General features: G+C 41.4%; 2 protein-coding genes across 2 annotated transcripts in view; one reads left to right on the plus strand and one right to left on the minus strand.

Moving 5' to 3' along the window:
• RNF32 (ring finger protein 32) overlaps positions 1-12,539 on the plus strand; it is a 38,799-nt gene that overhangs the window by 18,204 nt on the left and 8,056 nt on the right.
• The window catches only part of LMBR1 (limb development membrane protein 1), a 175,560-nt gene continuing 163,194 nt past the window's right edge, over positions 174-12,539 (minus strand). Inside the window, exon 16 of the mRNA XM_029233650.1 lies at positions 174-400. Within this exon, the coding sequence (XP_029089483.1) occupies positions 288-400 (113 nt within the window). The 3' untranslated portion in view covers positions 174-287. The remainder of the gene's footprint in view (positions 401-12,539) is intronic.

The raw sequence follows: 12,539 nt of genomic DNA on the forward strand, positions 1-12,539 counted from the left end.
TGACCCTCAAATCACTAAGATAAAACTCACAGTCACACTTCCCTGTTACACTTATTTGTGGAAGCATCACTCACACATTTATTTCGATCTTTTCTAAACGTACCTATTTTGGGGGCTGCACTCCCACGTGGAACAACGAGTGATAGAAAATTACCCTTCACTGTGTGCGGGATCCCCTTTCTTCCGCTGTATGACTTCCGTGGGCGTGTGAAGCGTAAGGACCTTGGCCCCGTGCAGCTGCCATCAACACATCAACCCCGTGCTGTCGTCCGACCCCCGGCCTGACCTCAGGCCGCCGGGCTGCTGTCTGTGTGTCTCCTTCTCTGGAGTCTTGCAACTTCGCCCACCTTCTGTGTGCCGGGGTGGGAGGTGTGAGGGGCTTCTTCACAGTGTCCCAGGACTGCGCGGGAATCGTAAGAGTAAGAGGATTTAGGCTCGACTCTAAAACAGTGCGATAATAGGTTTTTTTGTTTCTAATACCCTTCCTGATCGCTTAGGTAACTGTTCCAAGCGAGGTGGCTATCAGTATGTGCAAAAGAAAATCAGAATCATGGCTTATGTGATGTCTGTGCCTCAGACTTATAAAGAAAATATACTTGATTTGCCCTCAGGAGTAGGAGACCATTAAAGGCAGTATGTGAGCAAATGGCCTTAAAATACTGTGGATCTCGATGACGGAGGTTGAACAGTGGCTTCTGTGGCGCCGGCCGGCTGGAGAGGCCCACGATGCTGTCCCCTGTCCTGGCTCTAGGAGGCGCCCCTCTGGCAGGGTGGGCAGTTCCTGCAGCCGCTCTGGCCTTTGGAGAAGTCGGGGGCAGAAGCAGGGGGGTGAGAGGCTGTGATCGAGAATCTGGGATTCTACCTTGTTCTCTCCTAGTCATTCACACCCCTTCCAGCAGGACAGGGTGTGGAGGACATCTGGGACAGGGGATGAGGTCCTGTTCTGTTGCACTTCTGTTTAGGAAATGACTCTTGCAATTTGATGATTTTTCCTACCTTTTCCAACTTGATGGAACTCACATGCTGAGCTATAGGCATGATCTAGGAAGCGTTAATCCACAACTTTAAAATGCCAGTGTGCTTTAATGGAATTTGAAAGATGATTGAACTAGGTCACTGAATTTCATTTTACCCAGGATCCTATAGATATATCCAGACTGTATAGATGCACACAAATGATAGTTTGAGAACTATGTCAGTAAATTACTATAAGCTACTGGGTGAACAACTGTCGAGGAACTGGATTTTCACACAATCTCAAAGAATCATCCCACACATCAGTGAGAATTTATGAAAAGAATGAGAAGTCTGTACACTGGAAAGGTCTGGTAGACATCTTCGCAGCCCAGTGACCGCCACTAGCTGCACAGAGTGACCCACGGGTCCCTAATGTACGGGGAGCACCGGGACCGAACACTGCCTTTGCACTTTCATACCAAAGCTGCTTCACCTGAACCCAGTCATGAGGACACGTGCAACCAGGCAAATCCGAAGTGAGGAATATTCTGCGAAACAGCTGACTTCAATTGTAAAGTGTTATAAAGAAAAGAAGAGGAATGTCCTAGAACAAAGATGTCTGAGAGATATAACATTTAAATGTAATGAGAGGTCTTTGGTTGGATCCTGGATCAAAACTAAACGTAAAACCAGTGCTATAATTGGGATATGTGGGGATATGAACATGGACCATATATTATACAGTAGTCATGTGTCAGTTGTGTGTTCACTGCAGTGTCACTGTCAGGTACAGTGTCCTGGTTCTCAGGAGTCACATGCTGAAGGATTTAGGGGTGAAGTATTGTGATGTCTGCATCTAACCCTTAAATAGATCACACACCCACATATACACATGTACATCCGAAGAGAGAATACAAATGCAGTGAAATGTTAACAATTAAAATGTAAAGATAGGGCTTCCCTGGTGGCGCAGTGGTTGAGAGTCCGCCAGCCGATGCAGGGGACACGGGTTCGTGCCCTGGTCTGGGAAGATCCCACATGCTGCGGAGCGGCTAGGACCGTGAGCCATGGCCGTTGAGCCTGCGCGTCCAGAGCCTGTGCTCTGCAACAGGAGAGGCCACAACAGTGAGAGGCCCACATACCGCAAAAAAAAAAAAAAAAAAAGTAAAGATAAACTCTATATGAAATGTACAACTAGTGTACAGTTTCTAAATCCCAAGGAGTTGGGCTTGAGTCAGACATGAGAAGGAAGGGGGGGGGTTTGGCGGGGAGGAGGAGAGGGTATAAACAAAAATGGAATTCACTCCTTACACCAGAATATATTCCATACAGAACAAAGAGTTAAACATGAAAACTTAAACAGTAATTTTAGAAGAAGGCATTATAAAATAAATTCCTCATCTGGGAGTGAGAAGGACCTCTCTGGTAGGATCTGTAAAACGATAAACACACACACACAAACCATAACAGAACGGATTGGTAACTACATAAAACTTCAAAACATATGTATAGGGAGAAAAAATTGAAAGACCAATGACAAATCAGGAAAACATATTTGCAATTCAAAGGACTAGAAGCAAATTTCCTTAATATGTGACAAGCAGTTTACAGGACTACGGATACGTGATTACTATATAAAAAGACCCTCAACCTTACTCATAATTAGAGAAAACTAAACTAAAGCAAGAATAAGAACCTATTTCACCTATTAGATTGGCAAGAATTGAAAATTTTGATGATAATTATCTAGAGCTGATAAGAAGGAGGGGGAAATAGTCTTATAAGCCATCGGTAGAACTAAGAATGTACCATCCTGCTGGCTGACAGTTCCCTTTGATCCCTTCTCTAGAAATTTACCCCCCAGATATGCTCATAATGTTTTCTAAGATACATTCATGAGTATGTTAACTATAGCAATGATTATAAAAGAGGATAAACAACCCAAGAGCCTGCCACCAAGGAAGCATGCATACAATGATTTCTTCACAGCAATGATGAAGACCAAAGTGGATATATATGTGGTGATATAAAAAGATTTCCTACAGGGACTTCCCTTGCGGTCCAGTGGTTAGGGCTCCACGTTTCCACTGCAGGGGGCACGGGTTCGATCCCTGGTCAGGGAAATAAAATCCCGAATGCCACGCAGCACGGCCAAAACATAAAAAAAAAAAAGATTCCGTACAAGTCAGGAAAAGGCAACAAGAAAGTATAATGAGTAGAAAACGTAAGATGATAGGATAACAGTTACAACAAACAACGATTGAGATAAATTTCTGTATTAACAGATTCTTGAATTACATTGAAAAAAATCTGCTAGTAGCTGCTTATGGGAGATTTGAACCAAATGAAACAAAAATGTTCTACACAAAGACATGCTCAAGCATAAATGAGGAATGCACAAACAAAAGAAATAAAATAGAAAATCACAATAAAATAAATGAATTTTAAAGTGTATTTGGGAATCTAGAATCTAACATACACTATTCTGGTGTTCATGACACTGCTATTCTGTGGTACATAGCTAAAGCTGTACTTAGAGGACAGTAGTGTCAAATACATTTATTATTGAACAAGAAAGATGAAAGAATAATGAACCAACCATTCAAATCTTTAAATGTAGGAAGTAGAAAGTATAAAAATAAAATAAGTAATTTATTAGGATAAAAGTAAAACTGGTAAATGAAGCCAATAGCTGGTACTTTGGAAAAGAGAAACTATAAGATAAACAGCTCATCAGAGTTTAAAAAACATTAACAGTGAGGTGGATGGACCTAGAATCTGTCATACAGAGTGAAGTAAGCCAGAAAGAGAAAAACAAATACCGTGTGCTAACACATATACATGGAATCTAAAAAAAAGAAAAAATGGTTCTGATGAACCTAGGGGCAGGACAGGAATAAAGACGCAGATGTAGAGAATGGACTTGAGGACACGGGGAGGCGGAAGGGTAAGCTGGGACGAAGTGAGAGAGTGGCATTGACATATATACACTACCAAATGTAAAATAGATAGCTAGTGGGAAGCAGCCACATAGCACAGGGAGATCAGCTCGGTGCTTTGTGACCAACTAGAGGGGTGGGATAGGGAGGGTGGGAGGGAGAGGCAAGAGAGAGGAGATATGGGGATATATGTATACGTATAGCTGATTCACTTTGTTATACAGCAGAAACTAACATAACATTGTAAAGCAATTACACTCCAATAAAGCTGTTAAAAAAGAAAAAAAAAGCTCTTCCAAAAAAAAAAAAAAACAGGTACAACTACGAGGTAAAGTCTCACCAGGGTTAAAGCAGAATGGGAGACATAATCACATATGTGGAAATTATCTCTAAATTATAAAAGACTATTGTATACAACTTTGTGCTGTTAAATCTGAAAATATAATTGAAATTACCTCCTATAAAAATAGCAAACATAGAAAGAAATATAAAATATAAAAATGACTGAGAAAGGGGCTTCCCTGGTGGCGCAGTGGTTACGAGTCCACCTGCCAATGCAGGGGACTCTGGTGGGTATGAGCCCTGGTCCGGGAAGATCCCCCATGCCCTGGAGCACCTAAGCCCATGAGCCACAACTACTGAGCCTGCACTCTAGAGCCTGTGAGCCACAACTACTGAAGCTCACACACCTAGAGCTCATGCTCCACAACAAGAGAAGCCGCCACAATGAGAAGTCCATGCACCGCAACGAAGAGCAGCCCCCTCTCGTTGCAACTAGAGAAAGCCCGCGCGCAGCAATGAAGACCTAACGCAGCCAAAAATAAAATAAATAAATTTTAAGAAAATGACTGAGAAAAATGATATTAAAGCATCTCAATCTTTACTGAAAATATATTAAATTTAACAGCCATTCCTAATAATGACAGCGAACTAGAACTAAATGAAATTTCCTTGTCTCAATAAAGACTATATATCAGAAACTAAAAACACATTATTTTAGATAGTGAAACCCTAAAGATGCAAAATAGGTTACCCACAATCACACTTTGGCCATTCCTTGCCAATGCAATAATACAAGAAAACAAAAATACAATGTGTGTGCATTATATAATCCATATTTACTGTCTATACACATGGATTTTAAATCTATAAAATCATTTGAAAAATTATTAGAACTAAACCATTAGATGTTCAAATTCAAGATAAATATGCAATAATAATTGCATCCTGTATAGCAACAATAATCAGATATAAAATGCAATGGAAAAGGATCCCTTTCATAATAGTTAATACCTAAAAATAAACTTACAAGAAATATATAAATACTGATAAGGAAAAGTTTTTCTGAGGATGACATTGGCAATATGGCCAAATAAGTTGTCCCTCACTTGTATTCCCCCTAACCAGCAACATAGCTTGGCATTCATCCACGGACAAAACTGCCTTAGTGGGAGCTGTGGGATCCAGCTCCATAAGCCAAGGGACCCGGGAGGAGTCTCACCCACCCAAGCGTCGGGTCACAGGCTGTGGACCCTGAAGTGGCCCTTGAACCTGCTCCAAGCTGCCCCAGCCCCTCTCGCCTGCAGCCTGGGTGCCCCTGGAGAGCACTGCCTTAGACAATCACCTACCAACAAGAAAGCCTTTGTGGAAGCCCATGTTTCCAAAGGCAAAGTTCCAGCACACTGTTGGAACAACAAAAAAAAATACAAGTTTGGACGCATTGGAGAGGGAAAGAAGAATAGCCTGACTTTACCCACGTCACCCTCCCCCCAAGGAAGCACAGCTCAGGGCCAAGTGATTTCTCCCACAGGGGAAAATGAGGGCATGTGAGTAAGTGCCTGGCTTCCCCAGCCATGTGGGACACTGCCAAAGAGGCTCCTCTTTCCCTCACCCCATCCAGAGTACTGAATCATGAGCCACATGACTGGGGATGGAAAAGACTGGGGAAGCAGTAAACAGGACTCTCAGAGGACATTAAAGGGATATGGATCCTACCAACAGTGTTGAGGACTCCATCAAGAAGCCCACTCAGGAGCCATTGGGGATGCCTCTCCTGTAGATCCCTCTCCTGGCCCCAGCACTCCACATGCCTCGCCCACATCATGTGGCTGGCTCCCTGGGTGCACCCCTGATAGTTAGAGCCAGCTTTGGCAGATAGCTAGTGAGCATGTGCAGAAAGCCAGCCCAGGTCTGCAGGCAGGGAGGCACCACCGACTTGAGCTCCAGCCTCACCTTGGGAAAGCAAAGGAGGCTGTCAGCACCTAGCCTGATGTGTTGCAGGATTGAGAGAAGGCACACATGCTTGGAATTCTGCCACAGAGGGAGCAAGGAGCATGGAGCAGGCATATCCATAGACCGTCTGAGAAGCCTCAGTATCCCAGCAGGGCTGGTGGAAGGGATTTCTCTCCTGAAGTCAGTCAGTAACGACTGGGGGAGGTGACTGCTTCCTCAGATGCAAAGACAGCAACACAGGACTTCAAGGAACATGAAAATCAAGGAAGTATGACAACACCAAAGGATCACACTAATCCTCCCATAACTGACCTCAAAGACATGGAGATCTGTGATTTACGTGATAAAGAATTCAAAATAAATGTTTTGAGGAAGCTTGATGAGCTACAAGAAAATACAGAAAAACCATTCAACAAAATCAGGAAAACAATACAGGAACAAAATGAGAAGTTTAACAGAGGGACAGAAAAAATTAAAAAGAACCAAGCAAATTCTGGAGCTGAAGTATACAATGAATGAAATGAAAAATTCAATAGAAAGCATCAACATTAGAATGGATCAACCAGAAGAATAAGCCTGTGAATTAGAAGACAAAACCTTTGAAATTATTCAGTAAGAGGAGAACAAAGAAAAAAGAAAGAAAAAGAGTGAAGAAAGCATATGTGATCTTTGGGATACAGCAGAAGAAACAATTTGTAAATTATTAGAGTCCCAGGAGAAGAGAGGGAGAAGGAGGCAGAAAGGATATAAAGAAATAATGGCTGAGAACTTCCCAGATGGGGGAGAGATTTAGATATCCAAGTGTATGAAGCTCATAGGTCACCAAACAAACTCAATTTAAAGAGATCTTCTCCAAGACACATTCCAATAAAACTCAAAAATCAAAGACAAAGAGAGAATCTTAAAAGCAGCAAGAGACAATAAGCTTGTAACTAACTTAACAAGAAAATGCCCATAGGCTAACAGTGGTTTTCTCAGCAGAAACCTCATGGGCCAGAAGATGCCCAAGTGCTAAAAGGAAAACACTGCCAACCAAGAATACTCTATCTGGCAAAGATGTCCTTCAGAAATGAAGGAGAGATTAAAGACTTTCCCAGACAAACAAAAGCTGAGGGAGTTCAACACTAGACCTGCCTCACGAGAAACGCTGAAAGGAGTTTTTCAAGCTTAAAAGAAAGGATGCTAATTAGTAACATGAAAACATATGAATATATACATCATACTTGTAAAAGAAAGTACATAGTCAAATTCAGAATATTCTAATATTGTAGTATTGTGGTGTATTAACCACTTAATTCTCTTATAAAGGTTAAAGGACAAAAGTATTAAAAATAACTATAGCTACAATCATTTGTTAATGAATATACACTATAAAAAAGATGCAAATTGTGACATCAAAAACACAAAAGGGGGGAGTAAAAGGGTAAAGTTTTTGTATGCAATCAAAGTTATCAGTGTGAAATACACTTATACCTATACAATGTTTTATGTAAGCCTCATGGTAACCACAAAGCAAAACCCTACAGTAGATACACTAAGATCAAGAGAAAGGATGAGTGCGTACCACTCTGGAAAGTCATCAATTCACAACGGAACGCAGCAAGTGAGGAAGAAAGGAACAAGGGAACTACAAAACAGCCAGAAGACAATAAGGTGGCATTAGTAAGTCCTTACTTATCAGTAATTACTCTTAATGCAAATGAATTAATTTCTCCAATCAAAAGGCATAGAATGACTGGATAGATAAAAAACAAAACTCATATGCTGCTGACAAGAGACTCACTCCACCATTAAGGGCACAAATAGGCTCAAAGTGCAGGGACAGAAAAAGATATTCTACTCACGTGGAACCCAAAAGAGAGCAGGGGTAGCTATGCTTCTGTTAGACAAAACGGACTTTAAAGCTGTAACAGACAGAAAAGGTCATTATATAATGATAAAGTGATTAATTCATCAAGACGATATAACAAAAATTAACTCAAAATGCATTAAAGACTTAAACCTAAAGCCTGAAACCACAAAACTCCTAGGAGAAAGCACAGGGGCAGGGAATTCCCTGCCAGTCCCGTGGTTAAGACTTCGCCTTCCAATGCAGGGGACGTGGGTTCGATTCCTGGTCAGGGAACTAAGATCCCACACCGCAGGGCAAATAAGCCCGCATGCCACAACTACTGAGCTCACACGCCTCAACAAGAGAGCCCGTGTGCTGCAAACTACAGAGCCCACGTGCTCTGGAGCCCTCGTGCCACAACTAGAGAGAAACTTGCGCACCACAACTAAGAGCCTGCGTGCTACAACTAAGACCCAATGCAGCCAAAAAAAGAAAAATAAATAAATTAAATAAAATAAATATTTAAAAAAAGAAAGAAAGCACAGGGGAAAATCTTGACAATGGTCTTGGCAATGATTTTTTGGATATAACACCAAAAACACAAGCAACAAAAGCAAAAATAAATAAAGGGACTACATCAAACTTAATAGCTTCTGCACATCACTGGAAACAGTCTACAAAATGAAAAAAGACAACTTACAAATTGGGAGAAAATATTTGCAAATCATATATCTCATAAGGGGTTTTTATCCAAAATATATAAAGGACACATACAACTCAATAGCCAAAAAACCCAAATGTCTGATTAAGAAACTGGGCAGAGGAAGTGAATAGGCATTTTTCTGAAGACATAACAAATGGCCAACAGGTACATGAAAAAGGTCTTCAGTATCACTAATCATCAGGGAAATGCAAATCAACACCACAATGAGATATCACCTCACACCTCTTAGAATGACTGTCATCAGAAAGACAACAAATACCAAGTGTTGGTGATGTGGAGAAAAGGGAGCCCTCCTGCACTGTTGGTGGGAATGTAAATTGGTGCAGCCTCTATGGAGAACAGTATGGAGGTTCCTCAAAAAGTGAAAAGTAGGACTACCATATGACCCGGCAATTCCACTCCTGGGCATCTGTCCTTCCAAAGGAGATGAAACCAAGATCTCACAGAGATTTCTGCACTTCCATGTTCATGGCAGCATTAGGCACAGCAGCCAAGACACGGAAACAACCTAAGCGTCAGTCAACAGATAAATGGATAAGAAGATGTGGTACATCTACAATGGAATTCAGCCAAGAGAAAGAAAGAAATCCTACCATTTGCAACAACATGAATGAACCTTGAGGACGTTATGCTAAATGAAATAAATCAGACAGAGAAAGACAAATATGGTATGATTCCGCTTATGTGTAGAATCTAAAAAAGTCGAACTCACAGAAACAGAGCAGATGGTGGTGGCCAGGGGCTTGGGGAGAGGGGTGGGGGGAATGGGGGGATGCCGGTCAGAGAGCAAGCTTCCAGTTAGGAGATGTCCTAATGCACAGCATGGTGACTACAGTTAACAGTATGGTATTATAGCCTTGAAAGTTGCCAAGAGATCTGAAACGTCCTCACCACAAAAAAGAAATGGTAACTGTGTGAGATGATGGGGGTGTTAACTAACCTTCCGGTGGTCATCGTTTCCCGACATATAAATGCATCAAATCATCACATTGTACACCTTAAACTTACACCATGTTGTACATCAGTTATATCCCAATAAGGTTGTAATGAGGTAGAACACCCTCGTTAAATATCAAAATACATATAAAATTTTGGTAACTAAGATTCTTGTGAAATGTTAGATGAACAGGTGATGAACCAGCAGAAAGTCACCCACCTCAGTGCACAGGGATTCTAAGTCTACAGTAAAGGACACATATGAGATCAGTGAAGAAAAAGATTGAGAAAATCAATTAATTTATGCATTCACGTGAAGGAGAAAAATAGACATTACTTCATACCTTATCCTCAAAAAAGTTCCACATGGATTAATTATGTAAATACTTTTTAAGTGAATGAATAAAATTAGTAGAATACAACATAGATGTCGTACTGGGCACTGAGCTCTGCCCGTGCTCTGGCAGGGGGAATGGCCTGGTGACCCCAGTGTGAGGTAGAAGCTTCGACGCTGACGCTGCAGGTGGAGCGAGGGGTCAGCGGCCCCCACCTCGCCAGGCCGCTGTGCAGAAAAGCACTGGACACATTGACGGTCGATGAGGCAAAGTGACCGCCTTCACTTGGATTTTTAGTAACAGTAGAGCATTGGCTTATACATACATTAAGACACATATATTCTTTAGGGGTTTCGGCTATTTTCTTGTGGTTTTTAAAAGATGTAATCCTGTGAGTAGAATAAGTATTTCACAGTGCAATACTAGAACAGCCTGATGACAAAGAATGTTAGACATGAAACAACCATGCACCCTGAGTTAGTAAAGAAAGAAATCATCATCCAGAGGTGCCTTTAGGAAAGACTTTTATCTAGTTTAATAGTATACCCTATTTTACAAAAGAATTAAATAGCATTTTTCTAATGATAGAAACTGAATTTATTCAGTTCATCAAGGAACAAACGTGTGTTTCAGTAAAAAAATAAGTTTGAACTGATCATTTTCCTTTAAATACCTGTAAAAATACTTTAACTTAAGCTTGTCAGTATAATGAGGCTTTAAAGTCTAGAAATCACAGGTGAAGATATTTAAAATAAAAATATAACTCTTGGTCCTGGATTCTCATTATATTCATCTTTACAGTTTTTCAGAGCTAAACATGTACCCTGAAGCCCAGCCTCAGAAGAATTGGGGTCTGTAGGTTTCCTAGTAATAGATGCAGTGAAAGATAAATTCCAAAGCCAAAGTGCACAGTGAGTTTATCAAGGCTCCTTGGGGCGGGAGACTAGCTCTGTGACAGGGACATTCCAGGAGTGCCAGGTTTCCTGCACAGGCCTGCCTTTCAGCTCTGCAGTTTGACACCCGTGTCTTCACCCCGTCACCCTCCTCACAACCTAAATGTGCACAGAACTTAGGTCAGTGTACTATGAGGGATCCAGTGTTTGAATTTTAGAAATTGGAGCGTTTACAAAGCAAAATGTGCAGTGACCATAGTATCAGATATGGTAAAATTTTTCATTACCTGTGGAACAACAGTTCTTGAATCTGGGGTGTCGTGCAACCACCAGCCACATTTCTAAGCTGTATCTCCATACTCACCACTGGTGACAGTTAAAGTAATGCAAATTCGTCTTACGTTTAGTCTACACAATTGAAATTGCAAATTTCATGTGATACATCCCGCTGCCCAAGGCAGATAGATAAATGTCGGATCTACCACCTCATTGGTCAGTGAGACCAAGACATTGCCGCAGCTTCTGCCTTCTCCCCCAGCAGCCTGCTGCAATTCTGTACTCCAGTGGTCTCCAGACCTTTGGAGTCTACCGATGGTCAAAGAGAGACTCGGGGCTCCAACAAGGTCACTGCCAACTTTCAAAACCTTTCTATTTTGCCAAGTAAGAGTTAAAACCAAGCATCATACACCGTCAGAATCATCTCATAAAAGGAGGACTATTTTTCAACACCAGGAAAGTTGGAAATACTTGATCACACACTAAAGGATATGCCTTTACACTGAACCATTTAGCTTTAAGAAATTTCACTCCACTGAATTCACTTATTTTCTTTTCTGGCAGATGGGTGAAAACTTCTTTGTCATACTTGGGAACCACTGGTTTAATTACCTTCAGGGAAAAGAAGTCTAATCAACAGAAAAGAAAGGCAAAGAGGGATAATAATGTGATATTTTTAGGCACAATAAATGAGGAAGTGCTTGTTTCCTTTAAAGTTTCAAGATCTCACCAAGATGGATATGTTTTTAATACTCTAGATTAGATTAGCTCAGGCCATTCTATTTTTATAAATTAATCTATCTTACTTGCAAAAGAACTGTGGCCTTGCATTTTCACTCTTCTGTTGCAGAGGGGATTAATGAAGTCTTTTCTTACCTTAGTCTTCCTGCATCTACTGGGTCTTAACTAAGTAGAATACAGAGGTCATCTTTCTACAAATAGTCATGCTTCCATATGCTGAGGATTTCTCTCCACAGATCTGCCTCGCTTTGAAATATCACTGGCACATTCCTAACAAGACTGAAGCAGAGCAAAGTGAAGTTGTGTCACACTGTAGGTTCTTTTAAATAGATGGCAGTCCCGTGGTTAAGAACTGTGCGGGTCAAATGTTGAGTTTTGTACCCACAAGTAAGTGTCAGAAAGTAACCTTGAGTCAGCAGCGCCTTTGTCATGGAGGGCGCTGGGGCCGTAGGGATGATCCAGGAGGCCTGGTGCGCTCTTGCATCGTCTGGTGAACTCAGATCAAAGCCGCCTGGAGAGGTCACTAGAGCTGCTGTGCTCATACCTGTCACCAGTGTGTACAGAAAGCCCAAGTGTTGCCCAGAATGCAGTGGTTGGTCCTTGAATGCCTTTGATCCTTATCTAGAAATTCTGCTAGCATATGTCATATAATTGAGGTATGGCCTTTTATTGCTG

The sequence above is a fragment of the Monodon monoceros genome, unplaced genomic scaffold, assembly GCF_005190385.1.
Source record: "Monodon monoceros isolate NGI ecotype Baffin Bay Population unplaced genomic scaffold, NGI_Narwhal_1 Super_Scaffold_2, whole genome shotgun sequence".
NCBI classification, from domain to species: Eukaryota; Metazoa; Chordata; class Mammalia; order Artiodactyla; family Monodontidae; genus Monodon; species Monodon monoceros.